This window comes from Diabrotica undecimpunctata, chromosome 10 (assembly GCF_040954645.1).
Source record: "Diabrotica undecimpunctata isolate CICGRU chromosome 10, icDiaUnde3, whole genome shotgun sequence".
Taxonomy (NCBI): Eukaryota; Metazoa; Arthropoda; class Insecta; order Coleoptera; family Chrysomelidae; genus Diabrotica; species Diabrotica undecimpunctata.
This window is the reverse complement of record NC_092812.1, coordinates 36,152,516-36,170,067: the sequence shown is the minus strand read 5'-3', so window position 1 is coordinate 36,170,067 and position 17,552 is coordinate 36,152,516. Positions and strand designations below refer to the sequence as shown.

Here is a 17,552-nt window from a genome sequence, read left to right as displayed (position 1 = left end):
TTTTTGACAGTCGACTCATCGCGTTCTTGGCCATCCCTATTCTTCTGCGAATTTCCGTATGGGAGGAGGCTGCATTGCTTAAGGAAGATCCTAGATACGTGAACTCGTCTACTTTCTCGAATTGATTTAGGGCGCCTGTTGTTTGGAGGATATTCGCGTGGTCCACAATCATGATTTTTGTTTTCTGATTATTAATCTTGAGCCCACACTTGTTGCTTTCGGTTTCTACTCTCTTTATCAGTCTCGACATCTCCTCTTCAGATGTTGCTATCAGTGTTGTATCGTCTGCGAATCTTAAGTTTGAGATCTTTTTTCCTGCAATGGAGATGCCGCCTCTCCATCCATCGAGTGCGTTCCTCATTATGTATTCTCCATATAAATTGAACAGGTCTGGAGATAGTATGCACCCTTGTCGTACACCTCTGCTGGTTTTGAAGGTATCAGATTGCTGGTTTTCAATTCTTATTTTAACTGAGTTATCTTCGTATAAGTTTTTAATTAATATTGCCAAATGATCTGGAACTCCCATCTCATGAAGAACTGTCCAGAGAACTTCCCACTTCACACAATCAAATGCCTTTTGGTAGTCTAGAAAACAGATTATTATTGGAATTTTAAATTCGCGGGCCTTTTCTATGAGCTGCCTCATATTAAGGATTTGCTCTCTCGTACCCTTCCCTTTGACAAAGCCTGCTTGTTCTTGGGGAATTTGTTTGTCTAAGTATTGTTGCAAACGGCGTTTAATGATTCTTAGTAATATTTTGCTTGGATGGGAAATCAGTGAGATGGTACGATAATTACTACACTTTGTAGTTGTTCCTTTTTTATGGATTGGTATGCACAATGATGTGCGCCATTCTCTGGGCCACTTTCCGCATCTCCAAATTTCATTACAAAGTTTCCACATTATGTAACATCCTTTGTCTCCCATGTTCTGAAGGAGCTCTCCCGTGATATCATCGCAGCCAGGGAATTTATTCTTCTTGAGGTGAGTTACAGCTTCTTCAATCTCGGACAGCAGAATTTCAGGTTCAGGGTTGTATGCGATGTTTTCGAGGGCCGAAGTGTGGCCTAGATTTACGTGTTCTTCCCTGTAGAGCTCTGAACAATAGTTTTTCCATGTTTCCAACACTCTGTCGATATCACTTATGATAATACCCTGTTTGTCCTCTATTGCATAGTTCTTGTGTTTAAATTCTCTCGCAAGAAATTTTCACTTTCCGGAAGAGGTCTTTGGTTTCATTTCGATATCCGTGATTTTCTATTTCTTGACAGATTTCAGAGATGTATTCTTGTTTGTCTTTTCGGCATCTTCGTTGAATATCTCTGGAGAGAGCTTTATATGTCTGTTGATCACAGGGGCCAAGTTTAAGTTGCTTTCTTTGTTCAATCACTTTCCACGTGTTTCTGCTGATCCACGGTTTAATGCTATTATTTATAGATGGTTGGCGACATTGGTTCACTGTTGTTACGATGGTTTCTTTAATATCTGTCCAGGCTTCATCCACACTTTGTTCTGCCTGATTGTTCTCTATTCTGGTTAGTGCTGGTTCAATTCTCTCTTTAAACGTAGCTAATTCGGGGTCCGTTAGCCTAAAAGAACGGGGAGAAGCTTTGCGTATGTTCTTGAAACGTATTCTGTAATCAGCCATCAAGAGCTGGTGATCGCTTCCGCATTCTGCTCCTGGAAATGTTTTTGCGTTGGTAATTGAAGACTTCCATCTCGAACTGATCAGAATAAAGTCTATTTGATTTCTTGTTCTATCTCCAGGTGATTTCCAAGTATAGAGTCTACGCGGATGATGCTTGAAATGCGTGTTCATTACAGAGAATTTCCTTTGGTTGCAGAATTCTAATAGTCGGTCTCCTCGCTCATTCCTTTCCTCCATTACTTTCAGATGGTACGGAGTAAAAGGGAAAAACATTTACAGTCCTTTTATTACAAATGTTAAATGAAACGGTGTACTGGGAAGTATGTGGGAAGAATCATCACAGTCCGCGCGCTGCGAGGGAATAACCGTCAGGGTCCAAAGGCGCTCCCTCTCTGTCTCAACAGGTCGGGTCGAGTGCAGCATTTCTGTGATTCTCTTTCTTAGTTTAGCGACTTCGTTGGTGTGTTGTGTGTTCTAGTTTGTCAGTTGATTCTATTTGAACAATAGTAAAGTAGTGAGTACAAACTGATTAAAATCGAAAGTAGTGGTAGTGATTGAAGTGGGGACTGCTGCTAAAAAAAGAAGAAAAACAGGTCATGTTGGTGACGTTATGAAACTTCTGAGAGCCACCACTCATGAGGTAGGGCCAGATTGCAAGTGCCATCGTTTTCGTTGTTTTGGGAACGTCAATGAAGCCGAAAGGCGACGCATTTTGACTTAATTCAGTGAACTTGCTAACTACGACGATCAGAATCGGTATTTAGGTGGTCTGATTACCGTTCTGCCAATTATGCGTCGACAAATTCGAGTGGGTACAGGGACATCTAATCTTGCTTCTTATTTCTATCGTGTTAGGAGTGGACCTGATGAAGACTTTCGTACATGATACGGTACAAGATAAAAGATACATGACACGGTATGACCAATTTCGCGAAATTTTTTAAACAAAGTTTAATATTGTATTTATCAATCCCAAAAGAAAACCCAAATCTTGGAGAAATTAAAAAAAAAAAAAGAAACAACTTCATCTTGCGAGAAGTGAAAAGTTTTATTCTGTGAAAAGAAAATATTAAAAATTGTCATCAAAAGCAATCGATACCGAAGCCATAACCATAGACTTCCAAAAAAATTTATCAACCCCTAATGTGACCTCAAACGATGTCTACTATAAACGGCAACTTAATTTTATAAGTTTTAAATCGGTAGCATAAAAAGGGGCTGACGATGTGTGTTCGGTGATCCATCACTTAGTGTATAACGTACTGTCATCTCAGGTTCAAAATTTGATAATATTTTGCGACTGTGGACGGTTTGAGTTTGTGAAAGTAATTTTTCCCATCACAGAACATTCCTATCTAGAGTGCGACCGGGACATGAGTTTAATATATGATAAAGCTTATAAGGAAACTCCGGATGATTGGAGAGAAGTCCTCCGCAACAGCAGACTGAAACCGAAACCGTTCTAACTGGTGCACTGTGGGAAAGATATCAAATTTCTGAATTGCACTAAGTATTTCTCCAACAAGTATTCCAAGAAATGCCCAATGCCTACGAGACCTATTCAAGTGTTGGAAATCTGGAAAAACCCTCAATTTATCTTTCACAAGATTACCTATTCTAGGTTATTTCCAAGCTCTCTGTTTGAATGCAAATTTAAATGAAACCCGAAAAGAAATTTAAGGAAAGCTCATAATATTACAACTCCGGAAGATACTAGCCACAATCATCCGGAAGCTGTGTACAACGGCCCACTTCTGGTCAAAGCTGCTAGTTACAAGATCTCCTCCACTTGACCAAATATTTGGAAAACGTAAACTCTAGAAAGTTCTGAACTGATTTACAAGGTACTGAACAGGAGGGAAGTTCGGAGGAAGAACCATTCTGACGCAGAAGCTTGAAGGTACTGGGAAAGAACGTTCATGATCAATGCCGGCACACTCAATTTTTTGTATGGTGTTTCGCAAATAAAATATTTTTTTGTCTTCTCTTGATTTTTACTCTGTAAACATGTCAACGTACCACTGAAAAAATTTGCCGACTTATACGGTTGAGTTAAAATACTTTGTTTTAATTTGAAAAAGTGATATTCATTGATTTTAAGAAAGTATATGATAGAGTTTCTCGAGAGATTCTGTGGTGGGCACTCAATAAGGAAGGAGTTCCCGGTGAATATGTAAAGATTTTCTAAATAAGTCTCTTAATTTTTATACTCTGTCAGTATCAACTAAAGTATGACATAGATTGATACCTAACCTCCTCTTGTAATAAACCAAATAAAAAACACATTAAAATGAACTAAAATATACTTTAAAAAATAATCAACGTAGATAGTGTTTACTTTATAAAAATCTCTTTCGCCAAGTTACTACATTAAATAAATTTTTCAACAGCCTTTATAGAGCTTTGCTATCTACTCAGAGAAAATAAGTATCTGGTGCAATATTAGTAAGATGTTATTAAATCAAAATAAACTTACTATTTTGTTCCATGAAAATACTGGGATCGTAGGAAAATCCAGACGCCTCCAGAGGTTGGCCGCAACTGGCATGTTCTCTTGGGGACTGTAGGTTTATAATAGACTTGATTCCTAAACTATCATTTTAGAATTAATACATTTAAAGGATTACTAAAGTTAATTTCTTATTACTACGGCGAATAGCATTAAAACTGATATTTTATCGGGTTCAGACTTGTAGTATCCTTTAGAACTTTTGACCGTTGATGTATAACATTAACGTGGACTGACCTATTTCGCCTTAACAACAATATTGCACTTACAGCGCAAATCCAGAAGTCTGGATCGAAAATATTAAGGTGGCTAATAGCTGTGTCTAAACTAAAGATATGCTGACAGCATTGAGATGGCAAACTAAAGTAGTTGCCTCGCTTACAGCTGTAAAGGACCCAATTATCGCAAAAGCTAAAACAGTAAACTAAAAAAGTTACTGTACAAAACGCAGAAAGGTGTTTCGAAGCCAGAAAAGCAAGCATCAGTAAGAAAGGTTTGAACATGAAAGATATCATTTTGTATGCCAGTATTTAAGGCAATTTTTTTTTCTTGAACCTTTTCTCTACATTCAAGTTCGAGTGTAGAAATATAAGTTATAGAAAATGGAAAATCCAGTTTAACAAGTTTTATGTTGAAACTTATTCATGTAACTAGAATACAAAGACTCATCACGGCTCTTACGAACATCCAAACGAAAGTAAAAGGCAGATAACAATCAGCAGTAGCAATGAATTTATTGGCGTGTATAAGAAGACTGTTAAAGACAATTAAAATTTTCCGCGTTTGATGGGAAATATATTAAACAACCTACTAATTCAGATATAAAAAATTATATCTGAACATTCAATTCACGTATAAGTTTACCAAATCTATATTCAAGCAGGAAAACTTAAACTTAATCAAAGTAAGGCAGAACAGGCTCAAAAAATTTTGGCAGTTCGCAAGAACTGATAGTAACATATGTGTCTTACCAATGGGCAGAGCAAGTTTTGTTTTTGCTGACATTCACACATTCAGACATGTTTTACCTTTCACAGCTCTCATGATACAACTTAAGAATCTATGTGACACAGGAACGTTATGCTTTGTGGCATGAGAGATTGTCAGGACGTGGTTCCAATGAAATTGCATATTGTTTACTTTTTCTTCTGAGTGGCGGTTTTCTGACTTCCAAATATATTTCACATTTAAAATAATACGGTTTCATAACTGTGTCGGCCATACCAAAAATAATAAGTTCTTGGTTGCAGACGGCTTGGTTGGGTCGATTAAATAAAGATTTCTGGTTACTAGGAAAAGTTTTATGCCTTGTTACCGCAATTTCATTAAGTAGAACCTGATAAAGGTACTCGACACTTTAAACTTAATCATATGTCTGATATTGGTTTCTGGGAGATTAAGAAAGCTGCAAATTGGCGACCAGTATGCAAAGTATTGTTTATTGTGGGCTTGATATATGAGAATGGTCTGGTCCAATTTCTTATATTCCTTACCCACGATTTCTTCTTTCTTCCTATACCACGTTTTTCTTCAATTTTTCTCTCAATAATTGTTCTAGTTCGTCTGGTGCTCCCTCCTGTGAGTATATTTATTAGTATTTGGAGCTGTTCTTTATTTTCTGCGATGATAACCGTATTATCTGTATGCCTTATGTTGTTTATCATAATGCCATTGATTATATTGTTCCCTCTAGACGTTGTTCGAGTTCGAGTTTTAAATTCAAACCAAGTTTATTCTGAAATCGAGGCCTGAAAAAAAACTTATGTTTTGAAAAAGGGAAAAGCCATAGAAAGCTTGAAGAGAGGCGTACTTAGGAAGTTGAGTCCCACTGTTAAAATAATTTGACAATAAAAAAGAGCTTTAATGCTATGATTGATTTTTTAACAGAAAAAACTTTCAAAGATATTTATTGAAACTTCTTGCAATTGTTGTTTTGACTGACATATTTTTAGTTTTATCATTACCACAATAAATTTGTAGATCATAAGTATAACCTCCATCCAAACAGAGGTTGTATATCTTCACCCCTAACTTATATCTCTTGTTTTTGATATACTGCCTAATTGCCAGTCGCCCCCTTAACGGAACTACAGTTTCATCAATGCAAAGTTCTGCTCCCAGCACTACCACTCTTTGAAAATTTGATAGGGATGATAGTTGGTACAATCGAAGTTCTTTGTCACGATTTTCATTGCCATGAAGTGTAAATTGGCAAGTAATAATTCAAAACGATTATGCGACATAATACACTATACTTTGTTTTCCTATAATGGATTTTTTTGACTAACTTTGGCAATCTTTGCAATCCCAACCAGACCAAAAAGTCTTTGTTCCTTCGGTATTTGTATATACCCACTTATGAATTCTAGCTTTTGGACCATGACCACCTACATTCAACTTTTGATGTGCATATGGATTGGTTTCTTGTACAATCCACTCAATAATATCGTCATTCACAAATAGTTGAAAATAGTCGAGGAGTTTTTTATCATACATCTCAAAAAAGTTTTGAACACTAAATGTAACATTTTTCAAGTTCTAGCCATCTTTATTATTTCATATCTAGTATGTATTATGATTAATCGTAATGGCATCGTCTTCTGAAGAGCTTTTATCGTTTGGCAGTCGATATTGGAAAATAACATTTGCAATGTTCTACTGTTCTGGAGTTTTGTGATGTTGAAGGTAAATTTTGTAAATTTTGGTCTTTTGCTTTCCGGAACACCTTCATTTGACGAAGAACTGCTTATTTCATCAATATCTAATTCAATATTTTTATCCCGAACACTGTCTTCGTCTGAACTCTTTCACCAGCTTTTACAAACGTTTCTACTCGTTTTCATAAGACATATTGAGAACTGATTAACTGATAAGACACACTGTACTACCTTGCCCAACGACAACTAACTAATAAGTAACACGTAGCGCGTTCTTCTAACAAATGTAACACTAAAATAAATAAGTTGCGACAGGTTCATTTCAAGGTACAATCAATACACAAGGTATGATACATAATGTTCCAAAATCGGTTCGCTTTCGCGCATGACGTAGTCAAGAACGCTTATGTAGTTGTATAGGAAAGACTTTTAATTTTAAGTTTTTTTTTTATATAATTTGGCTAATTTAATTATAGTAATTATAAAGAGATGATAAAATTATGTTATTATAATATTTATCTTTTATTACACGTAGGTACAGGTTAATTAACTTATACTCCAGAGTTCGATATTTCAGATGTTTAAAAAGATACAGAAAAGTGGTAAACGTATATATACCTACTGAACTAAACACAAAATCAAAATAAATAATGACAAAGTCAACTTTATTTATATCGAATGAGCTAGCTGGCCATCGAATATGAGTGTAGTGAGGTCACACAATATTGCACAACATTTAAAATGACATCTTTTGTAATATTCACACATAAAATTATCTTTGTATTGTTTATAATAATGATAACATTGTATATTTAAATAATGATAACATGATTTAACAAAGAAAAATATGTTATTTTGGAAGATGCTAAATTGATTTCCTCCGAAACAGTTCTTATTGCAAATTGCATAGCAGGCTGAGGCTAGTTTCTTACTTAACAAATCGATATGAAAAAACCATTTAAGGTTTCATGACTAATAATTAATAAAAATAAAGATTTAGACTTACGTCTTTGACCTAGAAGTAGTAAGAAGCTGCTCAACATACTTTTTGAACTCTCTGTGTTCGCCTCCTTGTATGCGTTTCTTTTGGTTGGTTAAAAGGGTAGCCGATGTTAATTTAGGCAAATAAAGACTAGGTACTGCCTCAGGTTTGAGTTTTAGACCCTTTTAGAAACGTAATTTAAAAGTTCCTGTTGTAGATTTCTTTGGTAATCTTCAGTTTTAAAATGTGTAGAACAAATTCTTGCAATATTACAATTAAAATTATCCTATCTACAACAAGATATAATCCACAGTTTTCTGGTCACATTATCTTTAGGAAATGTATGAAACCTAAAGATTTTATCTTCATTGTCACTATTGCAACAAGCAATTGCACAGCGTACTTTGAAAAAGGTACAAAACCAGATATACAATGGCAAATAAAAACTTTCAGTTTTACAAAAAAAAATAATATACAGTATGAATAAACAGTAACTAAACACCATTTGCAAAAAGACACATATGTAAGCATATATCTAAATTATTTTTCTATTATAAAATAGATGACTTAGTCAGTATTGAGTTACTGTAAAATATATTTATTATCTCATAACTTGCAATTTGCAATAGTGACTATTGATAACCGATATTATTGTTGAACTTTTGTTTTTATACAAGCTTTCTGTCTTACCGGTGTAAAGTAGTCTGAAGTCGATATTTATTGTGTAATGCGTTTGGACTAATTTGTGACTTATTTTCATGTTATTATATTGTTTGATAAGTAAATTTTGCATATAATAATCGGTAGGTTATAGTAATGTGTATATTTTTTATTTTACTAAATGTCATTATAACTCATCTAAAATACCATATTGAATTGTAAAACAGATTTTTCTTTATTGTACTCTATTTTGTTTTTATTTCAGTAAAACTGCTTGGAAGTGAGTGACAGTGAATCAGAATAAGCAAATCTACTACCTACTATTTACCTATTCACAGTATTTCATCTGCAGAAAATTTTTAAATTTCAAGGGATTTGCATACAAAAAGAGTACTTATAATATTAGTATGTGTATGAAAACAAAAATAAATATTTCGCCTGAATCTCTAGGAGAAATAAAGGTTTTACGCTACTGAAAATATATTTTTTATTCAATTATAACCAAAACAAAACATTTAAAAAAAAAATTAGATCATTTTTTAACCATAATTTCAAAATTAATGTGTACGTTAAGCTGTAATAATGGGTTCGAGGTGGTTCAGGCCACCGAACAACGGTGGTTCAGGCGATCTTAACTACGTCACACTCCTAGGCCAGCTGTCAAATGTCATGCGCAATATCATACCTTGTGAATTCATTGTACCATGGGTTCATTCTTGTCTTATACGAAAAGCAAGTGTGCATCACATGACTCCATGTGTCGAGTAAATACTTAACGTTTATTTTAAAAATCTGAGGCTGAGGGCTGGTGAAGGCAATTAAAATTTAATGAATTTTTCGTCTGAGAATGTAGGGAGTATCGAATATCATATTATAAGAATATATACAATTGCGTAGATATAGTTAGGCCTAGGGAGTCGAATTTGTACCACCGAAGGAAACTGAATTAAATAAAACTTTTAAAGTCACATTTGTGTATCTTAATACAAAAGTAATTTTTTTGTAATAGAAATTTAATTTTGTATTTTTTCGAACCAGGAGTCTCATGTGAAAATTAATCGTAGGACATTCCTAACGTATACCATGAATCCAAAAGTTATTTGTGCCTACACTTAAATTTTTTTACTATGCATTGAGGCCTTTAACGTGTTAAACTTGGGCGTTCCATACGGCGTATAAGTCATTTATATTTTATGTTGTTATGGCACATACACCAGTTCTCATGTAGTGTTCTGCTCGCAAATTAAACGTTTTCTTGTTAAGAAATTTTTCTTACTTATCTCTACAATATAATTTTGGCACATACACCCTTTTGACACTTTCACGCTTCAAATAATGAAACGAAGCGATTGCCGCATTAAACGCAAAGCTCAACACGTTGAAATGCTTAAACAATTTACCAGAAAAAAGTTTTAAGTGGTAGCTACTTTTTGTGTGTTTAATTAATGCCGGTGCAGGTTGCTGTAATTAGGCAATGTCGAGGAAATCAATGAATACCTTTGGAATTGTTGTATTATATTTTTCTGTATTATCACAATGGTGCTGGGTCGAGCCATCGCCAGGATATCGTCCGTAATCCTGCAAAAACATAAACATTATTAGCATTTAGATAGAGTAGGAGAATCAATTGAACATCGTATAAAATGAATTATGGCTTTGGCCAAAGAAAACTGTCGCTGTTTCCAAGTATATATGTCATATGTCTTAAAAAACACTGTAAAATCGAAACGATAAGCATTAGATATAATTTTTATCGTCATATATATATATATATATAATTTAGCTCTCCAGGCCTAGTAGGCCCATGGCTTGGGTTACTATTCTTTTCCATTCTTTTCTGTTTGTTGCTTTATTTTTCCAGTTTGGTATTTGTATTTGAAACTTATATCAAGGGGTGAAAAATGAGAAAAAGTGGTACCAAGGAAAACCTGTACACTACAAAAACAAAAGTAGAAGAAATTTAGTACGTGACGAAGAAATATTGAGCAGATGGAAAGAATACTTTGAAAAACTTTTAAATGAAATTCCCACAACAGAATATGAAGAGGAAGAAGTGAAGGAAAATGTCGATCAAGAACGAATAGAGGAAAGACCGCCTAACGAAAAAGAAATAAAAGAAATAATAGAGAAACTAAAGAATAATAAGAGCCCAGGAAGAGATGAAGTAACAGCTGAAATGTTTAAATATGGAGGACCAGTACTAATTAAGCATTTGGAAAAGTTGCTAAAAGACATATGGGAACAAGAAAAATTATCGAAGGAATGGACCGAAGCGACACTGTGCCCTTTTCACAAAAAAGGCGACAAAAGTTTATGCCACAATTACAGGGGAATAGCCCTACTAAATGTTGCATATAAAATACTTGCAGTATATTATAAAAGATAAGCTATCTCAAAATATAGATAATGACATAGGGAAATATCAATGTTGATTCAGAAGAGGGCGCAGCACAGTGGATCAAATTTTCCTACTGCGCGAAATACAAGCAGAAAGCTACGAATATGGGAAACCTACAATGGCCCTGTTCATCGACTTTAAACAAGCGTTCGATAGGATAAAACGCAAAGAAATATACAAAGCACTACGTGAAATGCGAATTAGTGAAAAACTGATAAGAATGGTAAAAGTGACACTCCGAAAAACAGAGAATAGGGTTCAAATAAATGGCGAAGAAACAGATAAGGGTGCGACAAGGAGACCCACTGTCATCGCTGTTGTTCAGTATCGTCCTCGAAGTTACCATCAGAGAAGCTGGAATCAACAGGTCAGTACTTATATATCAAAGAAAACACCAATGCTTAGCATTCGCTGACATTGTACAGATAGCCAGAAGTAAGCAAGAATTAAAAGAAATAATAAAAAGATTAGAAATGAAAGCGAGAAAGAAAGGGATGTACATAAATGAAGAAAAGACCAAATATATGGAATGTACAGAAAGAGATTACCTACAAGAACAATATCTGGCAGTAATAACAGATGAAAAAACATATAAATTCGAAGAAGTAGAAATATTCCAGTATTTAGGAGCGACATTCACGAGAAGACCAAATATGAAGGAAGAAATCCAAGCGAGAATTATGGCCGGTAACCGTTGTATTTTTGCACTAAACAATTTATTAAAAAGCAAAAACATATCTAGAAGGGCTAAGATAAGAATATATAAGACAGTAATAAGACCTATTGTATTATATGCCATTGAAACATGGACAATGAACAAATCCGAGCAAGTCTTGCTGCAAGTCTGGGAAAGAAAAGTCCTCAGGAAAATATTTGGAGGTAAATTATGGAATGGTATATGGATAAAAAGACCAAATATGGAATTCGAGGAGATGTATGGAGAATCGAATATCGTAGGGATCATAAAGTCACAAAGACTGAGATGGTTGGGACACATCCAAAGGATGGAAAACACGAGACTGCCAAAAAGAATGCTAATGGGAGGAATAGGAGGGAAAAGGAAGAAAGGCAGACCGAAAACCAGGTGGAAGAAGGATGTTGAAAAAGACATAGAAAAAAATAAATTACTGTTTGTAAATATTTTGTAACTGTTTGGTAATTGTTTGAAACAAATAATAAAACTATAAGAAGAGAGGGACAGTCAGAGGGTAAAAGCTGAAATGGACCTTTGAACAAACGTGTAAATTTATTCATGTAGAAAGCTCCTGTTACAGAAAAAAAAGACGACAATTTCATATATTTTTTAAACGTGGAATATACCTAATATAATAAACTATTAATATGAAGTTATCATAATATATTTTTTGTTATACACGAATATTTCATAAAAACCTAATACACCTGAATATTATTTATAATTCAAGTAATAGTAATAATTTACGAATATGTGTATCTGATTACTCACTTTGTTGAATACAATACATCCTATTATTCAGTCGCAAAGTGTTATGTTACTTTATGAATATATATTGATTTTTATAGGATAGTATTAATTACCTCATGTCATGCTCTGTACATATGAATAATTGCTAAATTCATGTCTATTGTCTAAGCACGACAATAAACAGGAATTAAAAAGCTTTTTTATTACAGGTTTTAATGTTTCTGTTGCTGAATTACACAAAGGAAACATGAACATACGTTGTTGGATATTCGTATATAAATCAACTAAGTTTAAATACTTCAAAAACGTTTTTAAATAAACATTTTATATGTATAGATATATATTATAGATAACCTTTAAGTTTTTACGTCTTTAATAGGTTAAGTGCCATGAGGGGCCAATACGGACTCACACATAAAAGTTATATACGGGGCCGAGGATTTTGAAAATACCATGGACCCAACGAGTTACAAACGCAGAAGTGTTAAGAAGGCTACAAAAGGATTGCGAGGTCATAAAGCACATCAAAACAAGAAAGCTGGAATATTTAGGCCACATTACCAGAGGTGCGAAATATGAGATATTAAGGGTCATAATGCAAGGTAAAATCAAGGGTAAAAGATCCATAGGAAGACGAAGAATTTCCTGGCTGAGAAACCTAAGAGAGTGGTATAGTTGCAGCTCAGTAGATCTTTTTAGAGCAGCCGCCAATAAGGTACGGATAGCTGTGATGATAGCCAACCTCCGATAGGAGAAGGAACTACAAGAAGAAGACGGGGCCGCGTGATGCCGACGTGGACTCACGCGCTAGGTGGTCAGAAAATGCTGTGTAGCTCAACAGCGGCTTCTCGAACTGCTTTAACATACACGGAGACATTTCGAGCCCGTCCAGATGGTCTAGAAAGCATACTTGACCTGTGCTTCTGATATGTCAACGAGGACTCACATGGCCCATAATATTTATAAGTAACAATTGCGTAATTCACATTCTTTGGCTTTACAACATCACCGTCACCATCACAGTACCTTCTGCATTGTCACCATTTCGTCAGCGAATCTGGTACTAATCATCAGCACATCTCGCTTGTCCCTCCACTTCTAAAGAACGATGCCCGAATTACTTTGTTCAGCTACATGTTCGCCTACTTTTAATTTTTTGGAAATGACGTTTTTGGGATTATATTTGCGGTTTGCACGTAGCGTACCAATCAAGTTTTTTGGTGTAGGAGTTCATGTAGTAGTTATCAATCTCAAGTGTTGTTCTTTGTCAAGCAGTCCATCACTACATTTCAGTTTCATCACTACATTTAGTGGTATGCAGTGCATTTGCGGTCTTCCTCTTTTGGTTTCATATGGCAGCCAATTCCCGATTTCTTTATTCCATCGGCCATCCTTAAGAGGTTCGTTATGTCCAGCCTATTTCCACTTCAGTTTAGCTGCTTGTTTGACAGCATATTTTACTTTTGTTCTATTACGAATGTCTTCATTGGTTTTATGGTCTTTGAGTGAGATGCCCAGCATCTGTCGTTCCATAGCTCTCTGAGTTTTTCTGATCTCCATGTTTATTTTAGTGAATTTCCAGGTTTAAGCTCCATATGTAAGTACAGGTAGGATACAGGAATTAAACACTTTGGTTCGCAGTCTTTGAGGTATATTTTTATTTTTAAGTAAGTATGAGAGTCTTCACAATGCTGTCCATCCCATTTTTACACGTCTGATTTTCTTTGCTTACCTTGACATTTTGGCCCAGACATGAATATTCATCTACGTGTTCTATCTCTGTCCCTTGGATGTTTATCATAGAAATTAATTTTCAGTCCTCTTTTTAGGGATTCTGTGTGTAGCTCCTCAATCATCGTATTCAGTGCATGCCCCGTGTCGACTATTAGTACTACATCATCTGCGTATCTAAGATGGTTCAAGTATCTTCCGTTAATAGGGATTCCCTTATTTTCCCAGTCTATTCACTTAAAGATATCTTTTAGGGCAGCTGTAAATAATTTTGGAGATATTGTGTCTCCTTGTCTTACGCCTCGGTTGATTTTTACTGGTCTTGTTTCGATTCCATTACCCAACGTCACTATCATTTCAGCTTGTCCTTAAATACTATGTATTCATATTTTGTACCTGGAGTCGATCCGGTTGTTGACTAATGCTTATTCTATTGCCCACAGTTCTACGCTATCAAAAGCTTTTTCATAATCTATAAAAGCCAGACATAATGGGAGATTGTATTCGTTAGTTTTTTCTATTAGGATTTTCAAAGTATATAGATGGTCACAGATGCTGTACCCTTTTCTAAATCCGGCTTGTTCTACTGGTTGATATTCGTCAAATATAATTGTTAACCTATTTGTAATAATCTTTGTAAAGGTTTTTGTAAAGTTGTGAAAGAAGTGAAATTGGTCGATAATTTTTCAGGTCTATGGTGTCTCCCTTTTTGTGTATTACTATTATTTTAGCAGTATTCCATTGTTTGGGTATGTTGCCTTCGAATAAACATTTATTAAATAGTGTTTTTAGATATGTGATGGCTTCTTCTCCGCCTTCCTTTAGCATTTCTGCTAGGATTCCATCGCTTCCAGGAGATTTATTCCTTTTTATTTCTTTTACTGCTCTTTCTATTTCTTCGTGGCTTATATCGAGCATCACTTCTGAGTTGACATTTGTTATCTGCCTTTTCAAGTTCTGCTTTGAGGAGTTAGGGGGATCGTTTCTGGAACGATACAGATCGGCGTAGAATTTTTCAATCGAGTTTGCTATATCAGATTTACTATTTTCTAGTTGTCCTTAGTAATTTTTAATGGTTATTATGTTTTTCTTTCCTAGTTTCGGTTTGGTGCATTTGAGACTTCGGTTTTTCTCTACGACTGTTCTATACGGTTCTCTTGATGTTTTTTAATGTCCTCTTTTATCTGTTTTCGTATTACTCGATTCCTTAAATTCTGCAGTGTCTCTTTTGTTTTGTCTCAGAAAATCTTTTCTTTGATTCAGCATGTTTTGTGATTCTACACTTATTTTGGATTTTTGTTTTCTGTTAGCGGTTGCCACTTCTAAGCTTGCACTAGTTCTTTTGTTATGACTTCATTGATTTCATTTAAGCTAAGTTTATCTAGATTTAATACTTTCGCGGGTTTTAACTTGCTTTCTGTATTAGCTTTTAGTTTATCTGTGTCTATATTCCAAGTTTTTCTAATTTTATTTCTATTTTATTATGTTTTATCTCTAATTTGTCCCAAAATACAAAATTAATATTTTTGGCAAAATTCTCGAATATTATAGTTATTATTAATACAGGAAGTGAACTTTTAGGTTTATTTAATAGTCGACATATGATTTTTAGTTGTTTTTTTTTATATATTTGAGATTAAAGATTACAGATTTTTAAATTAGATACCTACTTAGCGTTTCGTTTTACCCTTCGTGATTTTTCACTTTGCCCCGTGTATGGGGAAAGTGAAACAATTGTTTACTTTAATAATAATATAATAAAAACATTATTTTCTCAATTATCATAAATCTGATCTTGATCATTTTAACTGACAAGACGCCCACAATATCATAATAATTAAGAGTGGTCTAAGTTTGGCTACATTACGTCATTTAACGTTTTTGTAAATATCTAAATTTTAGAACACTTCACTTCGAAAAAAAAAAAAATTAAATCTGTTGACCTGTTTTACATTCACATTTACATCTAATATACACATAAAGATAAAATGACCCAAATAATAGACCAAACTCCAATCAATACGAGATAATAACAAGGCATATTAATATAAAATTTGGAAATAAGAAAGATTATGTTATTAATCTTTTAGAATGTCTAAAGAAAAATAAGTATTTTAAAGTTTTAAACGATTTTTTTTAATTTTCTTAATTAAAATGGAAAGTGTTAATAATAGATGATAGTTTTAATAACCACAGAGTGGATTGTTTCTGGAAGATTTTAAGACCACTTTTTTCAGTTTTATGTATTATCTAAATTATATAGATATACCACTTTGTTCAGTGATAAATTTGCTTAAGAATGTTGCCATCCATACTCCACGTTTGGCTTCGAATTTTTCTAGTGCATAATACCTCAACGTCTTCATGAGTTTTGGACTACACACGTACTTCGTACAAGCTGCTTTTAAAAACCCTCGTAAAAATGGAATTGATAAAACCGAAAGGAATCAAATTTTTATCAGTATTTGCTTTAAGTACCACAAACAATATGTAAAAATGTTGTTAGGTCTCATTATATTTATTTTATATTTACCCAAAAAAAAATCAAAAATAATGTGTCAAATACATCATTTGTCTTAAGCTAATATTTTCGTAGAAAATCAATAGATCTAAATATATTAACAAACACAGAAATGTCTAAGAGCGCTACCTTATTGGTTTCGAAAAACAACCCGTTAGAAATATATTTATAAATACCTTGGCATGCAAACTATAGAAGTATGATAAATTATTATGTTTACGTAGAAAATTTTAAGTGATTAAATTTTTTAATAAAATACCTTATATTTGTACATTTATTTAACAATTTCAATTTACTTATAACTCTAACATATACATATATATATATATATATATATATATATATATATATATATATATATATATATATATAAATTAAACTCAACAGTCTTCCGGGTTGAATCGCGTCGATTATTATTGCGCCGAGTTTTCGACATCCTCGATGTCTTCATAAGGGATTCCGAGGTCTCAGTCTCCCATGGTGACGTGGTTTGGGTGGAGGTTTGGAAGAAGATGAAAATGGAGGAATTGGGACTATGTCTCCAATAACGTGTATATTAGAGGAAAATGGGAGAGAGAGGACATCAAAAAAATTTGTCCACAAGCTGAAACAAAAGAGAGAAGAATCAATGGCTGTTAAATTTGTGGCAGCAGCCAGGAAGCTATTCGACCTTATAGAAAGAATGAATAGAGAAAAGATAGGGATAGCAGCACCAGCAGCACTAGGAGTGGAAAAATCAAGAAAAGTGTTAGACTGGCCAGCAAGAGGAAAGAAGGTAATGGCAGCGATATACGGCAAAACGTTTAAGGACTGGCAAATAGTAGCCACAGAAAAGAAAGGGATGTTAATCATCACAAAATCGAAGGACAAGCCCTATGCTGAACTTGTAAAAGAGTTAAGGGAAGAGCTAGGAGAAAGAGAGGATGTCGTCATAAACAAGGTTAGACAAACCAGACAAGAAGGTGTGGTCCTGGAATTAGATGGAGGCAGGAAAATGG

At 34.2% G+C, this 17,552-nt stretch overlaps 1 protein-coding gene across 2 annotated transcripts in view; it reads right to left on the bottom strand.

Annotated features, from left to right (window-relative positions):
- Positions 1 to 17,552, bottom strand: part of LOC140452140 (uncharacterized) — a 58,329-nt gene that overhangs the window by 28,840 nt on the left and 11,937 nt on the right. For both annotated transcript variants that reach the window (XM_072546230.1, XM_072546232.1), the window contains exons 2-3: positions 9,958 to 10,038; positions 4,129 to 4,244 (exon numbers count right to left, since the gene is read on the bottom strand). In XM_072546230.1, the coding sequence (XP_072402331.1) occupies positions 4,129 to 4,244; positions 9,958 to 10,038 (197 nt within the window). The remainder of the gene's footprint in view (positions 1 to 4,128; positions 4,245 to 9,957; positions 10,039 to 17,552) is intronic.